This window comes from Crassostrea angulata, chromosome 7 (genome assembly GCF_025612915.1).
Source record: "Crassostrea angulata isolate pt1a10 chromosome 7, ASM2561291v2, whole genome shotgun sequence".
Taxonomy (NCBI): Eukaryota; Metazoa; Mollusca; class Bivalvia; order Ostreida; family Ostreidae; genus Magallana; species Magallana angulata.
In genome coordinates, this window is record NC_069117.1 from 286,220 (window position 1) to 301,047 (window position 14,828).

Genomic DNA, 14,828 nt, shown 5'->3' on the forward strand with positions numbered 1-14,828 from the left:
CTGACTTGTCCATGCCAAAATCTGACCAAAACTGTTTTCAAAAGATACAAAAGACATATATTTAATGTTTTACATACTGTTTTGTATGCAGACTATGCACACAATGCAGAACAATGCCTTGATTAATCACTTAGAACTGCGAGGTGCAGACTTAAATTGAAGATATAAAACTCTTTAAAGCTGTGAATGGAAGTCATTGATGTCCACCCTAAAATCACTTGAGGAAAATGTTGAACCTTGCACGTTTAAGTTGTAGCTTTGTCGTAAAAATGGTTGTCTAATCTAGGTATTTTGAAAAATATCAGTCGGCACAAGATATATTTGTCTTTGTCAATGGAGGTACATTAAAGTTACATTTTCATTGGAAAAAATATAAATGTACATGTATTTTTGTTTAGGACAATGATTTTTTTTTGTCTCTGCACGTTTAAAAATAATTTACTTTAGTTTTTACATAAAGAAATTTGGGACTGGTATAGAAATGTCTGATATACATTTTTTCTACATAAATTTAACGTAAATGTGCCTTCATAGACGTATGTACTACTATTTTCTTTGCATCCCATTCTGACTGAATAGGGTACCCCAATATGAGACAAAACTTCAACTTAAACGTGCAAGGTTCAACCTTTTTTCCAACAAACGTTTGTAGGGTAGACACCAATGACCTTCTTTCATAATATTTTTTAAGAATTCAATTTGAGTCTGCAGCTGCGCAGTTCTACAGCTGTTCTAAATGATTCATGAATGCATTGTGTGCACAATTTGTGTGCAAAACAACATGTGAAATATCATATTTATCGTTTTTTTTTTAACTCTTTGACAACAGTTTTGGTAAGTCTTTGGCATAATCAAGTCGGTTAAAGAAATGTTTACATTTTTGATTCACTTTATAAATTAAATCCCGTTTTCTGTCAAAGGTGATTTTATCTAGTAGAATGTACAATTTAGGGTAATGAAGCAAGGCATTGAGATCTCATCTAAAGATCAACAAATTCCGCTGCCGGTGGACAACGTTTGACAGTGAACTGCAGGTTGAACGTTCCCTTTTGTTTTCAAACTTAATCGGTTTTAATCATTTCGTCATGTTTATAATGAGACGTCGACACTCCCCTGTTTTTTTTTTTAAATTATCAACTTAAGACGAGATGGAAGTTTAGGCTCTAAAGTTCATCTCTATAATATTTAAACAAAGACTTATAGTCATACATTTATATTTACCATCGAATGTCTTTAGAGGTATGGAAGCTTTAATGAGTTTTAAGTTTTAAATTTAAACAAGTTTTATCACCATTGATCGTATTCCTTTGAAAGATTTTGATTGTTGTAGATGAGAAATTAATCATTTTATATACCTTTAAATTGGTCGAACTTTATTGCTACTATGAGCAACATAAATTTTAAAAATTTGATGTTTTAATTGAAATACTTTTGACACAGTAAAAGACAAAAATTAAATTATCAGGAATAAAGAATGTTTAATAATAGAAATATGTTATGCTAAAAACATGAGTGTTTTAATGCTTTGTTCACATGCATTAAACAGCAGAAATCTGTTTTCTTTATGAACATTACGCGAGGTATCTGGATGTTTCTTAGATTTGATTAGCTAACCTGTATCAGAAGGCGAAGTGTCCTATGTAAACATGGTTGATCTTGTATAATCTTTGCTGAGTAAATTGCATACACTTATTTATGGTTGTTTTAAATTTGTGTGGGTAAATGAAAACCAATAGTCACCTGTACAGTGAAAAATTCAAAGAAGCAATTATTGCTGATGTATTTTAATATACCACTTACATGTATATAGTATAAAAACAACAAGAAACACATAAACTTATAACAAAAATAAATATCTTTATTATATACAATATGTATAATGTAAACAACGTTAGTACATTCTGTTGAGAAACACTGCGTCGCCGTCACTGTATCGGTTACAGGTGTTTCCGATGGTGGGGGAACGGTACGGGTTCCGGGTCGGCTCAAAAAACCTCCAGTGGTTGATCATTGTAGCTGTAAAAACACAAACAGTAAGCAGATTAAACAATTTCAATCCAAACGTTTATATCTTTACAGTTTTTTTTAATTCTTTACTCATTAAATTCTTTTGTCATGGTGGGTTAGGCAGTCAATACAAAATTTACAACGGTGGCAGTCAATACAAAATTTACAACATGAAAATTTTGTTCGCGATGTTTTTGCAATAGTTAACTTCTCTATCAACCTCCGATCGGAAGTGACAGCTGAAACAGTGTCAGATATTTTTTTCTTTGAATTGTTTTAGGGATATTCTGTTTTGGCGTTTTGAGTAGTAAGTATTGACGTATCGTGTATACGGACGTCCACAGCCTCTTTGGGATCGCGATATCCATATCTATGTCTCGGTGTTGGTTAATCAGGGCATAGAGGACTTGGGAATGTACAGATTTAATAATAAAATCCCGTTAATAAAGCTCTCCGTTTTGTCTTATAATTCACCGTTTATGTGGTCGCACTTGGTGTAGTCTGTCTCCTCGTTCATCAGTCTATTCATTAGGGAGTTTAATCATAGAACCTATGTAGAGTCACGTATCTTCCCTCCAGTATTAGATTGTCAAGTTAAATTGATTTAGATTATAACGATGTCTGCGGAATCGACAGCTCAAAAGGATGGTTATTATATATAGGCATGTAATGATGAAAGTGTAAAAAAATAAATCTACAGCAAGTTTGGTAACGTGGACTTTTACCAAAAAAAACCATATGGTTTGTGTTGACGTTCACTATACTGCGTATTTTGACAATATATTTTCCTGATGTACAATGGTGGTCAGTGGTTGACGCATTAAAGGTTATTAAAAACTATCACTTACGACTCAATCTGACAACGAGCATGGGATTCTCATCAACAAACGGGAACTGTAGGCACAAAATTTCATCCTTTTCTGGAGTACTGTAAAAACAAACCAGTGAGAAATACAATATTACTAAACACCTTAAGAATATGATGCAATAACTGCACCAACATCGAGAGAAAGAACATATTTTAATGAAACATTCTTGATACTTGCTTCAAATTATCGCGACCCTACACTGATAAAATGACGTAGCCGTACATATTGTAATGTATAAGACCCGAAGTTAAGAGTATCTGACAATTTTTATTTTAGCTAGATTAACATTTCATTGATTGGTGATAATCCAGTGTACGCATTGATCAGAAGAAGTTACTGATTTTTACCTGCGATATATATTTCATGTAATACATGATATAATATATGATGCTTTGTGTGATTCCAATTTGAAAGACAACGCCTGAGTAAACTAAACAATTGAACAAGGAGCCTCTATCCTCGCCTCAGAAACTCTGACACTGGCATGTTGTGTGGTAGGTTTTGGTATAAAAGAATTCGTTCGTGCATCTTATTTTTTGGTTGGGGGGTGGGGTGCTAGTAAAAAGTAATCATGTCGTTCAGAATACTTTAAAAAATCCAAGAACACTGTTTATAGGGTTATTTTCCCCCGTGTAATTTTCGCCCTTTTACACTTGTCAATTTCTTAAGATAGAGTGGTAGTTTACGCGTAACTATCCGCGTTTAGTCGCAATTGTTGTTTCTAGGAATTTTAAAGTTCGTATAGTCTGTCTTCGTTAACACATACTTATTGGAAGAAATCTTAAGCAAGACGAAATACGAGTCTTATTTACATAAATATCAATGAAATTTGATAGTAGTTGCATAATAACACACTGAACGATAAAGAATATAAAAAGTAAAAATTTTCATTTCTGTTTTTGGTAGCAATTCTGAGTAAACAACTTACATAAGCAACACTGTCTCATAATAGTCCATTTCTTTACAGAAGAAAACTCGTTCCACTCCTGGGGATCGCACCATCACATAGTAATAGTTAATAGTAATCTCGGTGTTCATGTCATTACCGTAAGCGTCTGATACCGCCCACTTCCCGAACACAGACGGCGAGAACGGACACCTTCCTGGAACAGAGCAACACAGAGGTCACCACACAGGGCACAACAGAAATGTCACAACACAAGCGGTCGGCGGGACCATCACAATAAGACAACTTAATGTCAAACGCTATATGTCTTAATCTGGTGATATTGAATTAAAATTGCAATCTTAAACAAAAGTCTTTAAAATAAAAGAATGATTGTCTTCAGCATTAAAACAAAACTTAACGTGTTTTTAAATAAGGAAAGATACATTCAGAAAACATTACAACAACAGATCGGGGACAAGTCTAGAAACTTTAAAAAAAACTATAAAGAAGTTTATTAATTGAGAATAAGAGGTTAATTTTCATTTGATTTATTCTCTATTAATGTTCGTTGTTGTATGCTGAATGTTACGAGTCTCTGTAATTTATATAATTGTGATCGATACCATAGATACAAACCACAAAGCACTCACAGTAACAACACACAGTCTACAGTCTACCAAGGGAGCTATCTAGGACAATACTCATTAACGTACAGCTACTCTAACACATCCTGTATCATAGGATTCGAACTCATAGAATGGAACTTCTTTTCACATGTACAATTGTTGAATGTTTATTCATTTATTACTCTTATCATCCTTTGAAACTGATTAAAATACGCATTCCCTAAGTCCTGTTGACAAATTTCTATGCAACGTATGGCCTCTTTGTTATCCTCCTCTTTCGTTTCAAAAACAGTTTTTTTTTCCATTAACATTCTTGATACTTTTTTTTTTTTTTAATTTTCATGAGTTTTATAAAGGTTATAAATAATTTTCTAATGGATAACAACGAGACCATCTACCCAACTACCAAAACAGGGTGATAGACATAAAAACGGATGCGTGCGCAACAACAGGATATCCGGAAAATGCGTACTTACGCGGTGTTGCCTTTTCTTTGGATATCAACTCACCATAAATGGCTTCGGAAGTGGCAAGAATTAAAAGAACTGGTACTACGGATTTCATTCTGAAAAAGATAATAGACAAATTAATAAAACTCGGCTTCATCAAAAGGCATTGCAGACATCGGATGAATAATGCATCAATATACCTGGGAAAATTGAAAAATTAGTAGAGTTATTGACCAAATTCAGACCCAGGTACTAAGTCAATAGGTTATATTTCTTGATAAATTGGATTATCTTCCCCAGTGGCAGTGAAAGTGACAATTAATTAATGGCTTCATAGATGAAATCGCCATTCAAAATTGACATTTAGCGATGTCGAAATAAATGACAAAGAATCAATAGAAATGAAGCCAATTTCCTGTATTGGAGAAAGCAGACTCACAAACATAAAACAACCACAACAGTTCTTGTCAAAGGAATCTATTCCGAGAACTAATATTTCATCGTCTAAAATTTATAACTGAATGAATAGTACACATTTTCTTTCATTTATATTACTTAATATCACAATCAATTCCATCAAATTACTGTCATCTGTTATAAAACATGCTTGGAAATGATCAAATATTGTTAGTCCATAGGGACTTTGCAAAATGGCGTGTCAAAAAGAAAAAAAAGAATTTTATTAGAAAAGCATATTTTCGTCCCACAAGACATTTGTGATCAAATCAATTATGGGTAATTTAGCAGAGGCAAGCTTGACAGTATTTGACGTAAATAAAAGTCCCGCTGGAGTAGCAATAGACATGCAACACTAATCCACGATTCATTCAAGAGTTGCAGTCTTTATGAATGCAATTCTCGGATTACCGAGACTATTGATGACGTCATAATTGTGATCATAACTATACGAGCGGAGAAAACAATCTGTGAATGAAAGACGCCGGCCATTATATACGCCACCCTTGTCCCTCCTTCCTTTCTAACCTATTAAGAGATTAGTTTTATCTTCCGGTCCTCTTCGTTGACTTCTTTCATTGATAAAAAACACTGCGTTGATCCCCCATTACTTGAAAAAAGCAAATTTGCTTTTTCAGCACAATGTATTGGAATAGTAAATTATTTAGAAAACGACTCATAATTGAAACCATCTGTATCGTTTTGAATTTGATAAAAGTAAATATTCATTTTTTGATAAATGCAAAACCATTTGAAGGATGTCAATAATCGTACAGCGTTATGTAGAAATGTTCTGAGTGGATTCATTAAAGGTATAAAACTGAGTATGGTTTATTTAACAAAGAGTGTATCAAACACTGAAAATATTTCCTAGTTAATCCAGAACATGAATGTGGATATATTGGCAATAATTCGTTAAGAGTGTCACTGTGAAACATTTACACGTATAATGCAATGATCCTTTGCCTGATAGCTAAAACATACTCACTTTAAACAAAATTAAAGTGAATCAAAATTTTGAGTGACAGCCTGGTACAATATATCGTATTGTTATTGCATCAAATGAATAATGATTATGCTAAGTTTAAACTTTACTCAACCAACAAAAAAAAAATTAATTACCCCCCCCCCCAAAAAAAAACAACCAAAAAAACAAAACCCAAAACAAACCAAACATTAATACAGCGCTGATAAAGAAATGATTAAAAGCTCGTGGATCGAAGAAAAAACTGTAATTGCCGTGATACACTCTCTACACACTTGGTCTTTCTAATCGGGTGTTCGCAGAGATTAATTCAAATTGCCCTTTATTAGTGAGTAGTTTTATTTGTGGAGGGTCCAGTGTTTCATTGTTAATTTGATTCCGCGTGAGTGCAAGTGTTCTTTTGACCACGAATTGTTATAAAGTCTTGTAGGCGGTCATCGCTTTCATTTTCTCACCTATGTACACATCAGGAAAAATACCAATACAAACGCAACAGCTTCCGATTTCATGCCGTTAATACTGATGCAAAATCCTGTATTTTTCATACTACCAGTAGTGAGCACTAATTGAAAAGACTATTAATATGGCGATAATTGGTAAACCCTTTATAGGGATTTGATGTCAAATCGCTTAATGACAAAAATAACTCGATTTTTCATTTCTAAAAATATACAACTACCATTTCAATTTAATTAAATCTGAATTTATATAAGACCTTGCTTTTCTCAAAGCAGTCTTACAAGCGACCAACTCAATGAGAACGTTTTAACTTGTGCGGCGAACTTCAGATTATTATCATGTTTCTTTTTTGCACATCCATAGAATGTGGATATAAACTGCCTAGAGCAATAGCTCTTGTTAATATGCGCATTGTCTCTTCAAGGAACTATTTGTAAAGATGGTTTGGAGCCACAGCTGAATGGATACGTCGGATCTATGTTGCATACAATGATGTGTGGGAGACACACAGAATCTGGGTCAAGGAAAGGAATCAAATGAGCACTTGATAAGAAAGAATTACCAACACGATAAAAAATCTAGGATGTATTTGAAACGCACTTAATGCTATGATGAAGGCTAATCCGGGAAGTGTTTATGTTGAAAGTACCTCATCACAGGAAACCCTCAAACAAACAGTGCCGAATGTTCCTATCACCACTCAATATGTCACAATCAGCACACACAATAAAGTTCAACCAACAAAAAACTGCTACTGTATATCATAAAAACAAGAATAAACGTAAGGCAAACTATAAATCAAAACTGCCTTTTTAAACTTAAATTCATTTGAAAATCAGATTTATCCTTTTGAGAAATTTAAGTAACTAATAAGAAAATCAACTAAAACGTTTTGGATAAACCAAAAAAAAAAAAAATAGATCTACACGTAAACGAAAAATGAAAACATAATACATAATCAATTCTGTTTAAAACGTTTGTTTGCTCTTATATTTGAAAATATTTTACACAGATTATATAATTTTTTTTTAAAAAATGCATCCTTTGATGCACATATGATTACAACACATAAATGCAAAAGCTGAAAACTAAATCCTGAGTTCTGAAATTAATCAAAACTGATTAAAATAAAATATAAAATGAAAAAAAAATATTACGTTATTATAAAAAGTATTCGCCACCAAGATTTAGTGTACATTTATACATTTTTATAGATACTTACTTGTATTAGAGTTAGGTAATTGCTTTTAATAATTCCAACATCCAGATGTGGCCATTGGTTAGCTGTACCATTGCTTATATATACTGCAACGATCCTGCGTCATCTATCGGAAAACCCATCCCGCCATGCCCCCTTAGAATGGAGTTCCAAATATTGCAGTTTCCCAGACCATCGTAAAATTATGCAGTCCTCCTTGATTTTATCTGCTTCATATTCCAACATTGGAGGATATTTTTCAAAAGTGATAAAATTGATTTCCTCAATCAGACCATTGGAGTATTTGGATTTATCGCGATAATTCTTTGGAGAGAGCTTTGATTGGGTGAAGTGACGATTCAGGAGAAAATCGTATGAATGGTATTCACAATACAATATTCAGCTCCACGCTCTACTGATAGGGTAGAATGAACATAGGCGCTTTTTATCGCAGAGTATTTTCACTGCTTATGTTGACTAAGTATTGCACTACTTATGAAACTAGCTTAAGTAATACTCACTGTCTTCCTCGTTAAGTCATATTCAATAGAGATTCTAGATTTGTACTATTTACAATTCGGTAAACACCGTGCCAGCCCGCTCTCTACTGATATTAGCCATACCACTAAGACTCCTCATCCTACACCATAGTGCCATGGCTCTCTCGGATCAAAGAATAACAAGTTAGAAAAGGAGATGACACAACTTAGAATTTTGATCAAAACTAAAAAGAAGCAGTTTTAAAAACTCGTGTATTTCAAAAGAGATACTATTCTTATTTTTATATTTTATTCAAAGTGCATGCCAATGAGCATGGTGGACTGATAAATATATCAAATATAATCTAGGAATCTAGTTTACGATAGTTTTAAGACATAGTGAAATGGAACATTCACCAACTCTGCTAAATGAAATGCAATAAGCATTTATGTTATATGTTGGTAGGAATACATAGATTGGTATTTCTGTTTATTCGAGTTTTATGACGGTGATAAAGATATTAGAACCTTTATCAATACTTCAACCATAAAAACATATACTAATCACCATCAATCGCGCGAAGGAACGCGACTCATAAAAAATGCCAGAGACAAAACTAATTCCTATTCACAAGGGTATTATTTCCTATTTGTTTTGATATGAACAATAACTTTTATTATAAGTTTTGCACTCAAGCTTACTTATTTTGGATTGTAGAAGCTTTACTGCCCAACACCTGATGAGTTTTCATCTTAAAATGACATTTTGATGATAATGAATTATTTCTTTGTACATGTACAAATCAAAGTAGTGAATACTTTTTGTGGTAACACGAGTACTTTCAATGAATTAACACTGGCTATATTGTGATTGGAATTCTCCAAAACCAAATCAGTCTTCAGGTAAATGACCTTCTATCGGGAAAAGGCATTTGCCCTGAACTGAGCCCGTGCAATAGCTACATGTAGTTTCTTTTTAGCCTACAAATTGGTGCCAAATGCGGTTTGGTTGACTTGCTCTACGTGAATGAGTGTTTTCGCGCTTATCTGTCTAATTACCATCTTAGAGTACACTCCTGACGGTCGTTAATTGATTAATTGGCCGAAAAAAGAAATTGCACATCATTTCTCGTGTTTCCTCTGCACTGCAATGACTGGTATCAGCCCTGCCAGGACGCATGGATTCCAGGTTTGTGTGTGATATCACTGCAGTCAAACTGTACCTGTCAGAGAAATAATCGAACATCAATATTAAATATAGGTGTGCTAATATCACTCATTAGAAAAATGACGGTCTGTTGCTGACAGATTAATGTACAATGATGGGGATAATGAAGAATCAAACTGAAATTAGCCTGTGATCTGAAGTCCTGAACCATTACATAGTTTCTTCATAGAAACACCGCACCTTGTCACGTGTCAGCTCTATAATTAACTAATCACAATATAATTGCGCATAATTGCCTGCAAATTTTTCGAGTAATCTGAAGTGTTAGTTAGAAATAAAACTAACGTTGACTTCTTTCTTAAAATTCGGTCGATTGGTTTTGGATTGCTCTTTAGTCAAAGAGCTCTTACTCTAACCCTTAACAAAGTGCACTGAGTCTCGGTATTTCAAAATTCATTCAAATAGTTAATAACTGTCATCTGTACGATGCTGTTAAAGATTTCTTCTTTCTATTTTTTGGCTTCAAAGCCTTATTCTTTTTTTTGATTTTTAAGACCTTGAAGTCATATAGGAAAAATATATCTCCAAAAGCAGAACTGGTAGATAGGATACGCTAATTCGGGATCAATGACCCATCAATACAATGTGTTATTATTAGAAATTGCACTTCAAAGAACATTTAATTTCGTGGGTCAATCCGAGAAAATCCACAAAATTTGTATTCAACAAATATTGATGAGACCAAATCATGTATCCTTGTTTAGATTGACACTTTGTTGTTGGATAAAACAAGTCATGTGATTGCCGTCTATATGAATCAGTGGGCAGCAAATCATTGTCAACAAAATGGCGATCATAATGTACATCTCTTCTTGCTTCACCTTGCACTCTATGAACTTGAAAACAGTCCGATATGTTCCGTTACAGTCAATAACACATCTTAAAAGTATCCATTCATCCATCCATCCACCTATCCATTGCTTGTTTGTCAAGTTCCCCCAATGAATCACACTTCAAAGCTTATCTTTGAAACGTTATAGGGTGTGAATTATCATTACCTTTTTTGTTTAAGTGTTTCTTAATCTGTTGGAAAATAAACTTTTAATAAATCTTCTACAAAGGGTTGGCTGGGTATTTATTCTTCTGGATTTTGGACCTCTATACAGTGGGGCCTCAGATATTCGGACGCCAGATAACCGGACGCTTCAGTTTACGGACGGTTTTATTTGGGAACAGATTTTTTTATACATTATTTTGTCTCATTTATCCGGAAATTCGCGTTCCGGATCCGGACGGCCTGTTTTTACCACAAAACACTTATTTACTACTAATCTTGCTTCATTTAACCGGACGGTAAAATTTGATGATACATGTACCCTACTCAGTACAAATAATTACCCCTGTCAATGAAGTTTCACACCTTTTTTACATGCTAGACCCTATAATGAGTAGCTTGTATAAACACACTGACTTCCCAAATCACCCTCAAAAATTGGAAAATTGCAAACAACAATACATTGTATCACACACATATCACACTTGGACACAAAGAATTTAGCTAGATTAGGTTATCATTATTGTCCGGTTAATATTTTATGACAAAATAATAAAATGAAGCAGAGTTCTTTATATCTAAAAACGTTCATATCAACAGACAACTCTAGCATGTGTTGGTATATGGTATGAAAGGCAAAAAAAAAACAAAAAACTAGTATCAACACTGGGAGCCATTGTATACAAATACATTATCATTCATGACAACAATAGATACATTTCAGATATCCGGACGCTTCACCTATCCGGACGATTGGACTTGGGAACGAAAGCGTCCGGATAACTGAGGCTCCACTGTATACGTAATTCTTAATTTTAGATTTTCATTCCAAAAGTTTCAAGTGAGTGAAACTGATTAGGTACCGGGTTTGCCTCAAAATTATTATTACAGTTGCTCATGTCCAATTTGACAATGCATGGCATGAGAGATAAATGGTGGATAGTCTTTTGTGTTGTTATGCTTTGCTACAGATCTGAATGGTTGCGTGTACATGTAGGTTATCGGCACACTCTAGCGATTTCCAATAAAATGGAGACATCAGGTTTCACCCCTGCATCCTTGATTCTCCAAAGCCAGCTTTTTACACCAAGCCATCATCTCAGCAGAAAGTCAAACTGTCTGCTGTAAACGGCCATAACATGCAGAGGGACTTCTTGGTTATAAAGGTGGATAAAACATTTTAATGCCAATACAAGAGAGTATGTTCTTAGCAGTGCATGGATACAACATTCTGGTGTCATCACAACAAAACATCAACACACAACAGACTCCCTCTGAAAGTTAACTAAACCTTACCTCAAAAGTAGACAAACGCGGTAATGATAGCGTTTAATCCAGTATGAAAAGGTCACTATGACATATTGACACATATTAAGAGAGTGGCTAAACTTGTCATTTTTTATCCCCCGATGTATCACTACTTTAGAGGCCGCTGATTCACTGGGACTGATTATCTTCATTTAAATGTCAGGCAGGTCTTTATCACTGTCCAAAAAAAAAAGAGGAAAATTTGAAAACTATCAATTTGTTAAAAATCTCACATCCGTAATATTCAATCTTTGAAATTCTTTTTGACATTTTTATGTATTGAGGCTATAATATAAAAGTGACTGTGACTTGCCACAGCCGAGACAGTGCTAATAGGTCGTGAACATCATTAACATCTTAGGTGACTGGCCTTTATGTAAAGTTAACTAAGATCATAGAAACCGCTCGCGGAATGGCCGGTTTGTCCGAGAACAAGTATTTTATTTATAATCTCACACATCCTGAAATATCCACGAGCAAAGGTTGCTCGCAAATTTCGGTCGAACGCTTACAATAACAAGGCTTACCGTATTCAGAACTTTTTCTGAGCTGAACTCATTCATTTCAGTATGTGTTAACTTGGCTGTAAGATAATTTGATATACATGTAATCCAAACGTTCAAAATTTATCAATTTAAACTTATGTACATAATGGATACGTTTTATTAATATATGCTGCGGTTCTAAACTTAAAGTAAAACATTTGTGCCAGCTGAGTTGTCATTCCCTAATTGATTTTCCACCGTACGCGTATGTCTTCACTATAATAATGTAAATATAAATGAATTGATATTAATTAATTTATGCAGCACCATTACACAAATGACTTGATATTTTGCTCTGTTCCTTCAAAAATCAGTTTTTAACATCAGTTGTTCAGTGACGTATGAAGAGCTGTTAACAATAGAAAAGTTGGTGTGGGTGACACCTTCATTTTTTCCGACAACCAGTTCGTGTGATATCGTATTGTCCAAAAAACTGAAATTGTCCACGGTGCATCTCAATCGTGAAACATGTTAGTTGTTTCTACTGTAACCTGGGTGTCTGTCATTCAAACTGTTTTCTTTAGGATGTAAGCCATTGTTACAGCATATATCTAAATTCTGCTGGATGTCTGCGGATATCGGCCGACGTTCTTTATCCGTTACAGTTAAAGAAAGTAAGCTTTGTAATAATTTTTTTCACAGCAGAGTGTCAAACGTTAACACGGAATATAGGACTGAGTCAGTCGTGCATTATCTCACAGTTAATGTAATGTCAGTCGTTTGTTCTGAATATCGCTGTACTGTGTAGACATATATACAGGATATCTCACAAAATGTCTGTCGTTCTAACATTTTTGCACTGTCTTAAAGGATGCCATAAAGGATGCAAGGTGTTCTTACATTAACTCACTGTCTGTGAAATGCCATATAGGATGTCAGGTGTTCTTACATAATCTCACTGTCTGTGAAATGCCATATAGGATGTCAGGTGTTCTTACATTATCTCACTGTCTGTGAGATGCCATATAGGATGTCAGGTGTTCTTACATTATCTCACTGTCTGTGAGAGGCCATATAGGATGTCAGGTGTTCTTTTATAATCTCACTGTCTTTGAGATGCCATTAAGGATGCAAGGTGTTCTTACATTATCTCACTGGCTGTGAGATGCCATATAGGATGTCAGGAGTTCTTACATTAATTCACTGTCTGTGAAATGCCATATAGGATGTCAGGTGTTCTTACATAATCTCACTGTCTGTGAAATGCCATATAGGATGTCAGGTGTTCTTACATTATCTCACTGTCTGTGAGATGCCATATAGGATGTCAGGTGTTCTTTTATAATCTCACTGACTGTGAGATGCCATATAGGATGTCAGGTGTTCTTACATTATCTTACTGTCTGTGAGATGCCATATAGGATGTCAGGTGCTCTTACATTATCTCGCTGTCTGTGAGATGCCATATAGGATGTCAGGTGCTCTTACATTATCTCACTGTCTGTGAGATGCCATATAGGATGTCAGGTGTTCTTTTATAATCTCACTGTCTGTGAGATGCCATATAGAATGTCAGGTGTTCTTACATTATCTCACTGTCTGTGAGATGCCATATAGGATGTCAGGTGTTCTTTTATAATCTCACTGTCTGTGAGATGCCATATAGGATGTCAGGTGCTCTTACATTATCTCACTGTCTGTGAGATGCCATATAGGATGTCAGGTGTTCTTACATTATCTCACTGTCTGTGAGATGCCATATAGGATGTCAGGTGTTCTTTTATAATCTCACTGTCTGTGAGATGCCATATAGGATGTCAGGTGCTCTTACATTATCTCACTGTCTGTGAGATGCCATATAGGATGTCAGGTGTTCTTACATTATCTCACTGTCATATAGGATGTCAGTCATTTTTTGTCTTTCTTATTTTACGATCCTCTACAAGGTCAGTTTTTCGTATAGTATTTTAGTCTTGTACATTTAGGATGTCAGACTCTCGAGATGTATCTCATAAAGTCCTATAGGATGCCAGCTGCTTGCTTTGTTTCTTTTAATCCTCTCAGCTGATTTGTCCCCTTTCTGGATATTCCTAATCAGGAACATATTGAGAAAAAGGTGCTATTTGATAAATGATACTCGAGTTGGTTCCTATCCTCATGTAGGTGTATAGTTTTGTAAAACGTCATACTCATAGCATGAGTTGTTTCAGAAGATTATGGTATTGCATACTATAACTGGAAATGAAAAAATATATCGAATTTCCATGTTATTGCCGTATTAGATTATTCACACTAAAATAAAAATAGCTAAGTTGTTTCATTATGGTAGTTCAAAGCTTGCAGAGGTGGTGAAAAATAATATCGAATTCAAAATTAATTGTTTTGGATCATTTAGA

The 14,828-nt window shown here is 34.5% G+C and overlaps 1 protein-coding gene across 2 annotated transcripts; it reads right to left on the bottom strand.

Moving 5' to 3' along the window:
• Positions 1 to 1,836: 1,836 nt before the first annotated feature.
• Positions 1,837 to 8,466, bottom strand: LOC128191195 (uncharacterized). Of its 2 annotated transcripts, none has more exons than XM_052863280.1 (5): positions 7,963 to 8,466; positions 4,901 to 4,956; positions 3,805 to 3,979; positions 2,856 to 2,935; positions 1,837 to 2,016 (listed from the first exon to the last, which is right to left on the bottom strand). In XM_052863280.1, exons 2-5 carry the CDS (start codon positions 4,953 to 4,955, stop codon positions 1,892 to 1,894), a joined length of 435 nt encoding a protein of 144 aa, XP_052719240.1. In that variant the 5' UTR covers position 4,956; positions 7,963 to 8,466; the 3' UTR covers positions 1,837 to 1,891. The 2 variants fall into 2 exon arrangements, with proteins under 2 accessions (XP_052719240.1, XP_052719239.1); XM_052863279.1 differs by having other exon boundaries at positions 4,868 to 4,956; positions 7,963 to 8,450.
• Positions 8,467 to 14,828: the final 6,362 nt, after the last annotated feature.